At 40.1% G+C, this 12815-nt stretch overlaps 1 protein-coding gene across 7 annotated transcripts in view; it reads left to right on the forward strand.

The window, feature by feature from the left end:
- Positions 1 to 633: 633 nt before the first annotated feature.
- LOC307100685 (ankyrin repeat and KH domain-containing protein 1) overlaps positions 634 to 12815 on the forward strand; it is a gene marked incomplete at its 3' end in the record, with an annotated part of 127204 nt that continues 115022 nt past the window's right edge. For all 7 annotated transcript variants that reach the window (XM_079773212.1, XM_079773208.1, XM_079773209.1 and 4 more), the window contains exon 1: positions 634 to 1054. In XM_079773212.1, the coding sequence (XP_079629338.1) occupies positions 764 to 1054 (291 nt within the window). In that variant the 5' untranslated portion in view covers positions 634 to 763. The remainder of the gene's footprint in view (positions 1055 to 12815) is intronic.

A 12815-nucleotide genomic window follows, 5' to 3' on the forward strand; every position in this document is an offset into this window, starting at 1 on the left:
CTTTTTCCTCCAATCCCGGTGCAGCAAACCTCCAGTCGCAGTCTCCGCGCCTGGCGCAGAGCGACAGGTGGGAGCTGCGTTATCTCCGCGTCTCTTACTTACCTGACGTAGAAGCTTCCCGAGCGCATGGCGAATTCGACGCCAAATCCCACCAATTCTTGCAAGTCGTCGCCTCAGCCTTCATTTTTATCGAAAGTGGAAATTCCCCAACCCTTTCCCGTCACCTCAGATGGGGGCGGGATGAATAGTACCTTTACTGACCAATTGCACCACGCGACGTCCTGTGACACAGTGACCGACACTTTATAGCGCCAATGAAGTCTCCCACTGTCAGGGGTCACTATGACTGACCACAAGGCCAACTAATCCACTTTAAGGTCGTGACGCGATAGTCAGAGAATTTGACCAATAGACGTAGAAAAAGACCGGAAGTCAGTGCGCGGGGAATAGAAGGCGGGTGTTCGCAACCGCCTAGGCCTGCGCGGGTCAACGCAGCTTGGGGGCCCGGAGCCAGCGAGCGGCGCGTGACGAAGAGCCTGAGCGACGGGTTACTTTGGCCAATGATCTGCAGCCTCTTTGGCGCTGTAGCCAGTGGCGAGTGTGGGGGGCGGGAGGCAGCAGGTTAGGCAGTGAGAAGTTAGTGGCGCTACTGGGACGGGGGGAAGGAGACGCTTCTTCCTTCTGCTGCTTCTCTCGTTCTCGGGATCGGCGGCGGCGGCGGCCGCGAGTGACTTTGCAGTGAATCCGGCTCCGCGTGCGAAGCATGCTGACCGACGGCGGAGGCGGCGGCACCTCCTTTGAGGAGGACTTGGACTCTGTGGCTCCGCGATCCGCCCCAGCCGGGGCCTCGGAGCCGCCTCCGCCGGGAGGGGTCGGGCTGGGGATCCGCACCGTGAGACTCTTTGGGGAGGCTGGGCCTGCCCCGGGAGTCGGTGGCGGCGGCAGTGGTGCGGCCGTAGGGGACGCGGCGCTGGATTTCAAGTTGGCGGCTGCTGTGCTGAGGACCGGGGGTGGAGGTGGTGCCTCTGGCAGCGACGAGGACGAAGTGTCAGAGGTACGGTTCCAGGACCCCCCACTTCCCCCACAACGTGGGGCACGAGAGCTCTCGGGCTGGTACAGGGCTGAGGCCACCCTCCCGCTGCCCGGGCGGAGTCCGCTGACAGCGATCGGCTCCAGGGCGGCAGGGGCAGCGGTGCGGGCCTAGTGCTCCCTCAGCTTACTCTTCAGCCCGTGGTTCGAGCCGGACCGGTTCCCGTCACATCTGTAGACCCACAATGGGGAGTCCTGTGGTCTCTGAGCTTCGCGCGGGAACGAGGACTCGCCAGGCCAGGCTTACCTCCCGCCTACCCCGCTTTGGAGTTGGGGGGGTGGGGGGGCGGGGTCTTGCCAGAGTCTCTGCCCTTGGTACTGAGAGCGAGACAGAGAGACGGAGACAGAGACAGGGCGGCAGAGCTAGCTAGCTCAGAGCATTTCTCCTGTATGCCTCTCCCTAAAGTTGAGGGATTGGACATTTATTTGCCTTCTGCGTTACCTGTGTATTGAAGTCGGGTTATTGAGTCCCTTTTTTAGTTTGAGACAGGTGAGTGTTTAAGGAGCTTCCTGACTTTACCCTGAAAAATCACGTGAGTCTTAACACCTGGGACCTTTTGTGAAATTAGGAAAAGGAAGTTCCCGTACAACTGCAGAGTAGCAGGGTAGCTGACCTCGAGATTTTTAGGCTTGGAGAAAGTGAGGCATCCTATGGGCATCTTTTGAAGTGAGGGGAATTAGTAACCAGGTCCTTCTTTTAACTCTTACGTGTGTTCCGGGCCTTTTTAGGTCTGAGCAACCTAGGAGGATAGGCATCAATTTTTGGGCTCTAGGGAAAAAGGAGATATTTTATATGTGTACTTTTCCCCTTGATCATGGCTTGGCTATAGTATTGTACCGTGGTGACTATTGTTCTAAGTGCTCAGAGTACTCTATTTGGGTTCTAAGGTGCCTAGTTCATCCCTTATGACCAATTATTTTAACCTCTGATCTTGGTGCTAAAGTACAGGGATTTCTCTGTGTACCAGTATTGTGGCTGTTGTATTGGAGAGGACTAGGAGAAACTGTATTTGTGGGTTGCCGAATACAGTTAGTTCACTATTTTACATTCTAGATCTAAACAGGGATTCCTTTAGATTTAAAACCTTCATACATTCTGACCCCAACATTTTGCTTTGGAAGAAACACTGTGTGAGTTGTAAGGGAGTTAGTCCCTTGAATGTCTGTATCTTTGATGAAACTTGGTGAGAGATGAGCCTAGAGCACATATACTTTTTATCTATAAAATAAAGTGGGAACATCTTTAGACTTATTTTTCTTTGAAACTTTAAAAGAGACTGAAAAGGTTTGCTTTGGTCTAAGAGTGATAGAAAGATGATGTCCTTGATTTTCTGGACTATTTTTAATTATCACAGGTGAGATAAACGATCACTCATTAGCTTTTACACAATAAGTGGTATTCTTAAATTTCAGAGGTAGAGTGCTAGTGAGCCTCCGAAGTCGTAAACCTCTAACTCTTTGGGCTCATGTGTTATATTTGGTGGGAAATGAGCTTTTGAAGTAATCATTTCTACCATTTTTGTGAGGCTTGCCTGCGCGCGCGCACACACATACACACACACACACATACACAGAATTTCACTTGGAGTTTGCATACCATGTGGTTAAAGCTATGAGCAGAATCCACACCTTTTGTCTGTGTGTGTGTGTGTGTGTGTGTGTGTGTACTGAATTTCAATGTTTAGCACAGAGATCAGCACCAATTGTTTCAGAAAGAATTCCATTATTCATTCTTTTTGAATGAGCTATATTTATGGTATTGCTTTATGCAACCTTATCCCCGCAGATTTCCTGAGGTGAAATTGTTATTTTTTTAAAATATGTTTTTTATTGATTTCAAAAAGAGGAAGGGAGAGGGAGAGAGAGATAGAAACATCAATGATGAGAGAGAATCATTGATCGGCTGCACTCCCTTCACTGGGGATTGAGTCTACAACCCGGGCATGTGCTGTGACCGGGAATCGAACTGTCCTCCTGGTTCATAGGTTGCTGCTCAATCACTGAGCCACACTGGCTGGGTACCTTTTGTCTTGTTTTGATGTTTATTATAGAAATTATTTATTTACAATTCTTATACCCACTTAGGCTAATGGTAGAAGAACCCCTCACTTAGTCTCCTGTTTACTTCAGTTTTCTGTGCTTAAAAGGGATTTAGGTATTAAGTATATATATAGACCTCATTTTTGAGTGGAGATTTCTAGGATACCCAGACTGGTCTCAAATGATGCCCAGTGTGTACATAGATTATTTCTTAACCTATGGAGAAAGGAAATTTTGTTATGTCCTGTTTCTCCTATATCACATAAAGAAAAAAAATTCCGGGAGTATCTAGTATCTGCTGTATAGTACATGTGGGAAGGTATAGTCTATGCCTTTGTGAGTGAAATTTGCCCAAGCAAATTTCTTGCCTTTTTTCTGTCTTCTCCCATATTATTGCCTTTGAATTTCCAGTGTGAAGACCATAAATAATGATCTCCAAGAAGCACTCACTGAACTGACATTTGATGAATAATACCAAAATCTTTATTTTCATCTTTCATAGATGTTTTATTTATTTACATTTTTATTTCATTTTCAGAGAGGAAGGGAGAGGGAGAAAGAGATAGAAACATCAATGTGCCCTAATCAGGAATCAAACTGGCGACCCTTTCAATGCACAGGACGGTGCTCAACCAATTGAGTCACTCCAAACAGGGCAATACTATATTATTTTTGAAATTTTTATTTATTGTCCAGGAAAGTGAATTTCTAAAAAACCTTTATGGGGACTTTGTTCAAGGTAGAAGGGCTTTATTCCACAAATTATCATCACAAGTGAGAAATAGGAAATAGAATTTTATATTCTAGAGAGCAAATATTTGAAATATTGGGGATGTTTATTAAAAGAAAAGTTGCATGTTATTAACTGTAATGACTTGTTATAGCATGAGTATCAACCTTGCACAAGTTTCATTCTGTAAAGCCTAAAGACTTTACATATAAAATGATGTGTTAATGAGTATGGTTATATGAATGGTGGGTCAAAACACTTGATTGGTATGGGTGGAGGAAAACCTATTGTGAAACTTAAAGTATACAGGTGTGTTTTTGGGGGGTTTTTTGGTGGTTATTTAGTACATTTTGATAAATGATTACATTCATATAGTTCATAAGCCAAAGTAAAATAAAGACAAATACAGTTAAAAGTCTTGCTCTTACCCCTGCTCCCAAGTATCCTGCCTGTTACACATTTTTTTTAATATATATTTTATTGATATTTTACAGAGAGGAAGGGAGAGAGAGAGTTAGAAACATCGATGAGAGAGAAACATCAATCAGCTGCCTCCTGCACCCCCTCCCACTGGGGATGTGCCCGCAACCAAGGTACATGCCCTTGACCGGAATCGAACCTGGGACCCTTGAGTCCGCAGACCGACGCTCTATCCACTGAGCCAAACCGGCTAGGGCCCGTTACACCTTTAATGTCTTGTGTATTCTTTCAGAATTTCTTTATGGAAATACAAGTATGTATTTTTATTTTTCCCATTGTTACACAAAAGATAACATACTATTCATATGAGATTTTTAAATGGTAAATTTGAGAAGGATTTAGATTTTTATGTAAACAAAGTGATAAAATATATTAAGAATGAAGTATTGGGGATGAGTTTAAAGACATTCCTTTCTGAGTCTATCTGGTAGTAGAGTGATGATGTACTAGATGCCCTCTAAAAATCAATTCTAGCCTTCTGATTCAGTGATGAAGATAAGATAAATAAAATATGTTGCTTTAAAGAAAGCAAAACAGTTTTTAAAAGTATAAGTCTTGAGTTGGCAAGTATAAAGAAATGAGTCTACCAATTTTTTGTGTGTGTCCAATTTTACCTTCCTACAGAATCCAAAGTCGTAAGAAATAAAATTCTTTTCTTTTTTTAACCCACTATAAGTGAATTATTTCAATATATCTGTCTTCTTGGACCTTATTTATTTACAATTTTCCTCTCCTGTTGCTTGTCTATAAAGTCATAGAATCTTGGTGATAATTCTATCTCATCTCATTTTTAGGTAACTGCTACCATTTATTGAATGCTTATTAAATGCCTCTACCGTACTAGATACTTTCGTTATTTTATTTAATCGTTTCAACATCCCTTTGAGGTAGGTATATTATCTACATTTTTATAGACAAATAAATGTAGGCTCAGAGAAGTGATGAATTAAAAAAAAAAAAAAAGACCAAAAAAAAAAAAAAGTTAAACTGTTACACAGCTAGTAGTGGTAAAACTAGGATTTGAATTCAGTACGGAATCCAGAAGCCATGCTATTTTGCTTCCTCAGATTAAGAAATAGGCAAAGGTTTTGGTTACAGAATGCTGTTTCTCCAATATATGTTTGCTTAGTCCCTGTTGAAGTTTTCATAGATCTAAAGTAAAATGAGAAAAGCAAGGAGGCCCTGGCCAGGTAGTTCATTTGGTTGGAGTATCATCCTGATAGGCCACGTTTGCAGGTTTGATCCCCGGTCAGGGCACATACAAGACTCAACAAATGAATGCATAAATAAGTGGAACAACAAATTAGATCTCTCTAAAAAAATAAATTAAAAAAATACTAAGGACAATGTAGTGAATATCTTATAAAGCTGCTTTTTCCCCACTTGTTTTTTATTTTGAGATAATTTCCTTCCTACTGTTGCAAAATGAATTTTTGACGTATCTGTATTTGACAAAATATCAAATTTGGAAACTTCATGTCAGGACCCTAGGTAAAGCCTCAGAACTTTGAGAACCAGTGAGCTAAGTGTCTTACTCAGGATCACACAGCTAATTTGTAATAGAAAAATAGGTCACATGACCCCCATTCTAGTTAATCCTACCTGCTAGCTTGTCCTGTTTACTGTTTCTCTTCTGATGCATTGTATCAATGAATTAATTAGTTGCTTAAGAAATGCCTTCCTCTAGGCATTTAATCCATATATAATCCATGTAATCCATAGCTGACCTTGTTGGAAAAGTTTTATAGTAATTAATAAAATTGGTGATGTCATGAAGATCAATATTTTAAGGAAACCAAAGGTGTATTATTGAGCATAGAACGTAATTTTGTAATTGAACTTACTTGGAAAGTTCAGGCCTTGTCATTATTCATTTTTAAAGAATTAGAAATATTAAAACCACTGATAAAGAAAGGCATATACCCAGCTTTGCACCAACATTTGCAACTTTGCCAATATGGAAACACTTGTTTTGCAATATTGTTACACTCTAATTGATTTGTAAAAATTAATGTATGCTATTCTATTGGTAGCTACTAATAGTGTATGGTTCCTGTGAATGAAGTTCATTTCCTTATGATGACTGACTGGTTTACTTTTCTTCTGGCCAACTTTACCTAAACTAGGAAGAACGGGAAGTTGTATATAAGGCTCTTTTTTGTTTGCTAAGCTGAAGTATAACAACTGTTTTGTCAAAGAGCACATTTTGTTCTTTCTACACTTCACATACTCTAATTCTCTGGGTGTTTTTTTTTCCAACTTAATGGATGCTGTTTTCAGTATTAGAAAGGGTGTTGTTGTTTTTTTTAAAGTAGATATCCCACCCTGGTTGGTGTGGCTCAGTTGGTTGGAGCATCATTCTGCGCACCAAAAGGTTGTGGATTTGATTCCTCGTCAGGGCACATATCTACGATGTGAGTAAGATTCCTAGTTGGGGCTCCTTCAGGAGGCAACGATCAATGTATCTCACATCCATGTTTTCCTCCCTCCCTCTCTGAAATCAATTTTTAAAAAAGTAGATATCCCACTGTATCCTAATGGTTGGATTCACCTGCATTAGTGTGCAATTTTGAAAAGAGAAAGGCCAAGTGTATCCTCAGGGATTAACCCTAAGAACTAAAGAATTGAACAGGAGAAACAGTTTATTAAGTTGCCAAGGTAAGTTTGATGTGTTTAACAGTTTGTAGTGAGGACAGTTAGATTGACAGCAAGTTTTCTTTCTTTTTTTAATTGTGGTAAAATACACATCACATAAAAATGACCATTTTAACCATTTTTTTTAAAGTTGTGTTAAGATATATATAAGATCAAATTTACCATTTGAAAGTGTACAGTTGAATGGCATTAAGTACATTGACATTGTTGTGTAATCATCATCACCAGCCATCCCTAGAACTTTTTGGTCTTCCCAAATGGAAACTATACCCATTAAACAGTAACATCCCAGCTTCCCTTCCCCAACCCGTAGCAACCACATTTATACTTTTTTTCTGGTGAATTTGACTAATCTAGGTATATCAAATAAGTGGAATCATACAGTATTTCTATTTTTGTGACTGGCTTATTTCACTTAGCATAATGTCTTCAAGGTTCATACTTGTAGCATGTGTTAGAATTTCATTCCTTTTAAAGGCTGAATACTATTCTATATTTATACATTTTGTCTATCTATTCATTATTGAGGAACACTTGGATTGCTTCTACCTTTTTATTGTTGTGAATATGCTACTGTGAACATGGGTGTACAAATATCTGTTTGAGTCCCTGCTTTCAGTCCTTTGGGTATATATCCAGAAGTGGAATAGCTGGATCATGTGATATGATTTAATTTAATTTCTTGAGGAACCACCATACTGTTCTTTACAGCAGCTTTACCTTTCCACCGGCATTGCATTGCACAAGGGTTCCATTTTCTTCACATTCTAGCCAGTGCTTGTTATTTTCTGTATGTATGTATTTTGAGAGGAAAGGAAACGTCAATTTGTTGTTCCACTTATTTATGCATTAATTGGTTGATTCTTGTATGTGCCCTGACTGGGGATGGAACCCACAACCTTGGCCTATTGAGATGACCCTCTAACCAACTGAGTTACCTGGCGAAGGCTGCTTTGTTTTGTTTTAAATAATAGTCATCCTAATAGGTATGAAATGTTATCTCATTGGAGTTAGGATTGGAATTTCCCTGATGATTAGTGATATTGAGCATCTTTTAAAAAAATCCTTACTCAATGGTATGTTTATTGATTTGAGAGAGAGGAACGACAGAAATATCGATGGTTGTCTCCCATTTGTGTCGGACCTGAGATCGAACCCACAACCCAGGTTGTGCCCAATGGGAAACAGCTCGGAACCTTTTGGTGTATGGGACGAGGCTCCAACAACTGACCCACCCGGCTAGGGTATGTTGAGCATCTTTTCATGTGCTTATTGGCCATCGTATAGCTTCTTTGGAGAAATGTCTATTCAAATTCTTTGCCCATTTTTATTTATTTTTAAAAAAATATATATTTGTATTTATTACAGAGAGGAAGGGAGAGGGATAGAGAGTTAAAAACATCGATGAGAGAGAAACATCGATCAGCTGCCTCCTGCACACGCCCTACTGGGGATGTGCCTGCAACCAAGGTACATGCCCTTGACCGGAATCGAACCTGGGACCCTTCAGTCCGCAGGCCAACGCTCTATCCACTGAGCCAAACGGGTTAGGGCTGCCCATTTTTAATTGTGGTTTTTTAAATTGTTTAATTGTAGGAGTCCTTTATGTATTCTGGATATTAATCCCTTATCAGATATTTAATTTTTGCAGATTTTCTCCCATTCATGATTGCCTTTTCAAGTCTTGAAATTGTCCTTCCATGCTTAAGTTTTTAATTTTAATGAAGTTCAATTTATCTATTTTTTTCTTTTATTGTCTGTACTTTTGGTGGTATATCTCTGAAGTCACTGCCAAATCCAATATTATGAAGATTTTTTTTTAAGTTTTCTTCTAAGAATTTTATAGTTTTAGCTCCTATTTAGGTCTTTGATCCATTTTGAGTTAATTTTTGTATATGGTGTAAGGTAAGGGTCTAACTTTATTCTTTTGCATGTGGATATCCAGTTTTTCCAGCACTAGTTATTGGAAAGACTCTTTTCTGACAAATGGTTTGGCATCCTTGTTGAAAATTGATTGACCATATATGAGAGGGTTCATTTCTGGGCTCTGGGCTCTATTTCATTGGTCTATATATCAGTCTTTATGCCAGTACCACACTGTTTTGATTACTATAGCTTTTGTAGTAAGTTTAAAATATATATATATTATTGACTTCAGAGAGGAAGGGAGAGGGAGATAGAAACATCAATGATGAGAGAGAATCATTGACTGGCTGCCTCCTGCATGCCCCCCACTGGGGATCAAGCCCGCAACCCTGGCATGTGCCCTTCACTGGAATCTAACCAGGGACCCTTCAGTCCACTGTCCACAGTGCTCTATCTACTGAGCAAAACCAGCTAGGGCTGTAGTAAGTTTAGATATCAGGAAGTGTTAGTCTTCCAACTTTGTCCCCCCCACCTCCTAGATTGTTTTGGCTGTTCAGGGTCCCATGAGATTCCACATACTTTTAGGATGGGTCTTTTATTTCTGCAAAAATATGCTATTGGGCTTTTGATAGGAATTGCTTTGAATCTGTAAATTGCTATGGGTGAGAACAAGTTTTGGTACAAATCTTATGTAATTATTTCATCACAATAGATATTAGCAAATCAAAATATTGACAAAATATTAAAAAGGAGGGAGAGATTGAGCACTTACTGATGTCCTCCTTAAAGCCATTGAACCCACTTAACATGGAATACTATGCTCTGAGTAGATGTTTCTGAAATATAACCCATATTTTTTCCTGATTTGTCCTCTTATTGAGTATTTGTGATTGATTATGATGCTTCATATATTGATTAAATGCTAGGAAGAATACTTTTTTTCTCTCTTATTTTTTAAATCTTTATTGTTGAAAGTATTACATATGTCTCCCTTTTTCTCCCATGGACCACTTATAACCCGTTCCCACCTCAGGCCTTCACCTCCCCCCCCCCCCCCCCATTATCTGTGTTCATTGGTTATGTATATATGCATACAAGTTCTTTGGTTGATCTCAGAGGACTACTTTTTATCCTTTATATGATTAGAGATGAGTTGGGTTTTGGAAAAATGATCTCAATATGATATTAAACCTAGATGAATGAACCTATAGTATTTATTTAATGATACAGAATTTTAAAAGTTTTCACATAGGCATTTTATGACATCTTAGTCAAAAGGTAAAGTTTTGGCCATATCAGTTGATAACTTTGACTGATCTACTTTAAAAGGACTTTCAGCTCTTACCAGCTTCTAATTATTTTGTCTTCTATGCTTTTACTTATTTTCTGTTAAATCTCTACACTTTATTTTTGTCTTTTAAAATTTGTACAGTTGCTAAATTTAGTAATATGAAACATTATCATTAAAGAGAAAATCCCAAAAGGGGCAATAGTCCAATTATATTGGATACATTCTCTTTTTTTGTTACTTTTTATTTTGATATAATTTCAGACTTACTGGAAAGCTGCAAGAATAGTACAAGGCACTCCTCCCATATACTCTTTACCTAGATTCACCAATTATGTTCATTTTGTCCCATTCTCTTTCTCTCCATAAACAAAATAATAATTATTTTTGAGACCATTTGAAAGTAAGTTGCATGTATCATGCCGCTTTACCCTTAAATTCTTCAGTGTACATTCAGCAAAGACATTTTCTTACATAACTATGGTATATTTATCAAAATAGGAAATTCAACAAATTTCTAAAGTATTCTTCAAGTTCAAATTCCTAAAGTTTTAAAAATTGAAATATAATTCACACATAGAATTTAAATTTACTCTTTTTAAAAAAATTTTTTTTTTAATTTCTTTATTGATTAAGGTGTCACATATTTGTCCTCATCCCCCATTCCCATCCCCCACCCCTCCCCACGGATGCCCCCACCCCCCTGTTGTCCTTAACCATTGGTTAGGCTTGTATGCATGCACACAAGTCCTTTGGTTGATCTCTCCTCCCACCCCCCACCCTCCCCTACCCTCCCTCTGAGGCCTGACAGTCCGATCGATGCCTCCTTGTTTCTGGGTCTGTTCTTGTTCATCAGTCTATGTTGTTCATCATTTCCCCTAGATGAGTGAGATCATGTGTTACTAGAAATATACTTATAAGAACCGAATGTGAGACGAGCAATAATAGTTATGCTGACAGGCAAATGAATCAGTCTGTAGTGAGTTTCTTTCTGGACCAACAGTTCTTTTGAGACCCAATTTCAATGTCCACCAGTTCCTTATGTGCACATGTCGGCACTGACTTTTCAGCTCTGGATGGTGGACAAATGGTGGTAATGCAGGTCCGACTCCCTCTGATTTGGTCTCGCCCGGACCCAGGGGCACGGCTTCACCCGGACTCAGGGGCGCGTGGCCTCACCCGGACCCGGGACCCAGCCTCACCCGGATCCAGGGTAAATTTACTCTTTAAGGTGTAAATTCAGTGGTTTAAACATTTTTATCATCCCCAAATAAAACCTTGTACCCATTAGCAGTCATTTCCCATTCCCTACTCCCTGCAGCCACTGGTAATCATCTACCTACTTTCTCCCTGGATTTGCCTTGTCTGGGCATTTTATATAAATAGAATCATACAATATGTAGTTTTGTGTCTTCTTTCACGTAGCATATTATTTTCAAGGTTTCTACATGTATCATTGGAATAATATTCTATTTTGTGGATATACCACTTTTTGTTGATTGATTGTTGTTTGATGACATTTAGGTTATTTACACGTATTGGCTATTATAAATAATGATGCTATGGATATTTGTGTACAAGTTTTGCATGAACATATCTTTTCAGTTCTCTTGTGTATATACCTCGGAGTGGAATTGTTTGGTTATATGATAACTTTATGTTTAACTTTCTGAGAAACTACCAAGGTATTTTCTACAGTAGTTGCAACATTTTACATTCCACCAACAATGTATGAGTGTCCCAATTTCTCCACATCCTTGCTAACGTACGTTTGTTTGTTTTAGCTATCCTGGGGGGTATGGAGTGATATTTTTTAAAATATATTTTTAATTGACTTCAGAGAGGGAGATAGAAACATCAATGATGAGAGAGAAGCATTGATTGGCTTCCCCCTGCATGCCCCCTACTGGGGACTGAGCCCGCAACCTAGGCATGGTGCCCTTGACTGGAATTGAACCCAGGACCCTTCAGTCCGCAGGCAGATGCTCTGTCCACTGAGCCAAACCAGCTAGGGCTTGGAGTGGTATTTCATTGTGGTTTTGATTTGCATTTCCTCCGTGACTAATTAAGTTGATCATATTTTCATGTACTTGTTGGCCATTTGTATATCTTTGGAGAAATGTCTGTTCAAATATTTCCCCCATGTCTTGATTGGGTTATTTGTCTTTTTATTGTTGAATTGTGTTTTGGGGTGTGTTTTTTTTAGAAAAAAATTGTTTATTTGGGGTACTAGACCCTTATATTGTATAATTTGCAAATATTTTCTCCCATTCTGTGGGTTGTCTTCCTTCCTTCCTTCCTTCCTTCCTTCCTTCCTTCCTTCCTTCCTTCCTTCCTTCCTTCCTTCCTTCCTTCCTTCCTTCCTTCCTTCTTTCCTTTCTCCCTCCCTCCTCCCCTCCCTCCCTCCCTCCCTCCCTCCCTCCCTCCCTCCCTCCCTCCCTCCCTCTTTTCCTCCCCCCTCCTCTCTTTCTTACTTTCTTTCCTCAACCAAGGATATTTTTCCATTGATTTTCAGAGAGAGTGGAAGAGAGAGGGAAAGGCAAAGAGAAATATTGATGTGAGAGAAACACATCGATTGGTTGCCTCCTATAGGAGCCGCAAAGAATGCCGGGGCCAGGGCGGAGCCTGCAACCGAGGTGTGTGCCCTGGACTGGAATTGAACCTGGG

The sequence above is a fragment of the Cnephaeus nilssonii genome (assembly GCF_951640355.1).
Source record: "Cnephaeus nilssonii genome assembly, chromosome: 5".
NCBI classification, from domain to species: Eukaryota; Metazoa; Chordata; class Mammalia; order Chiroptera; family Vespertilionidae; genus Cnephaeus; species Cnephaeus nilssonii.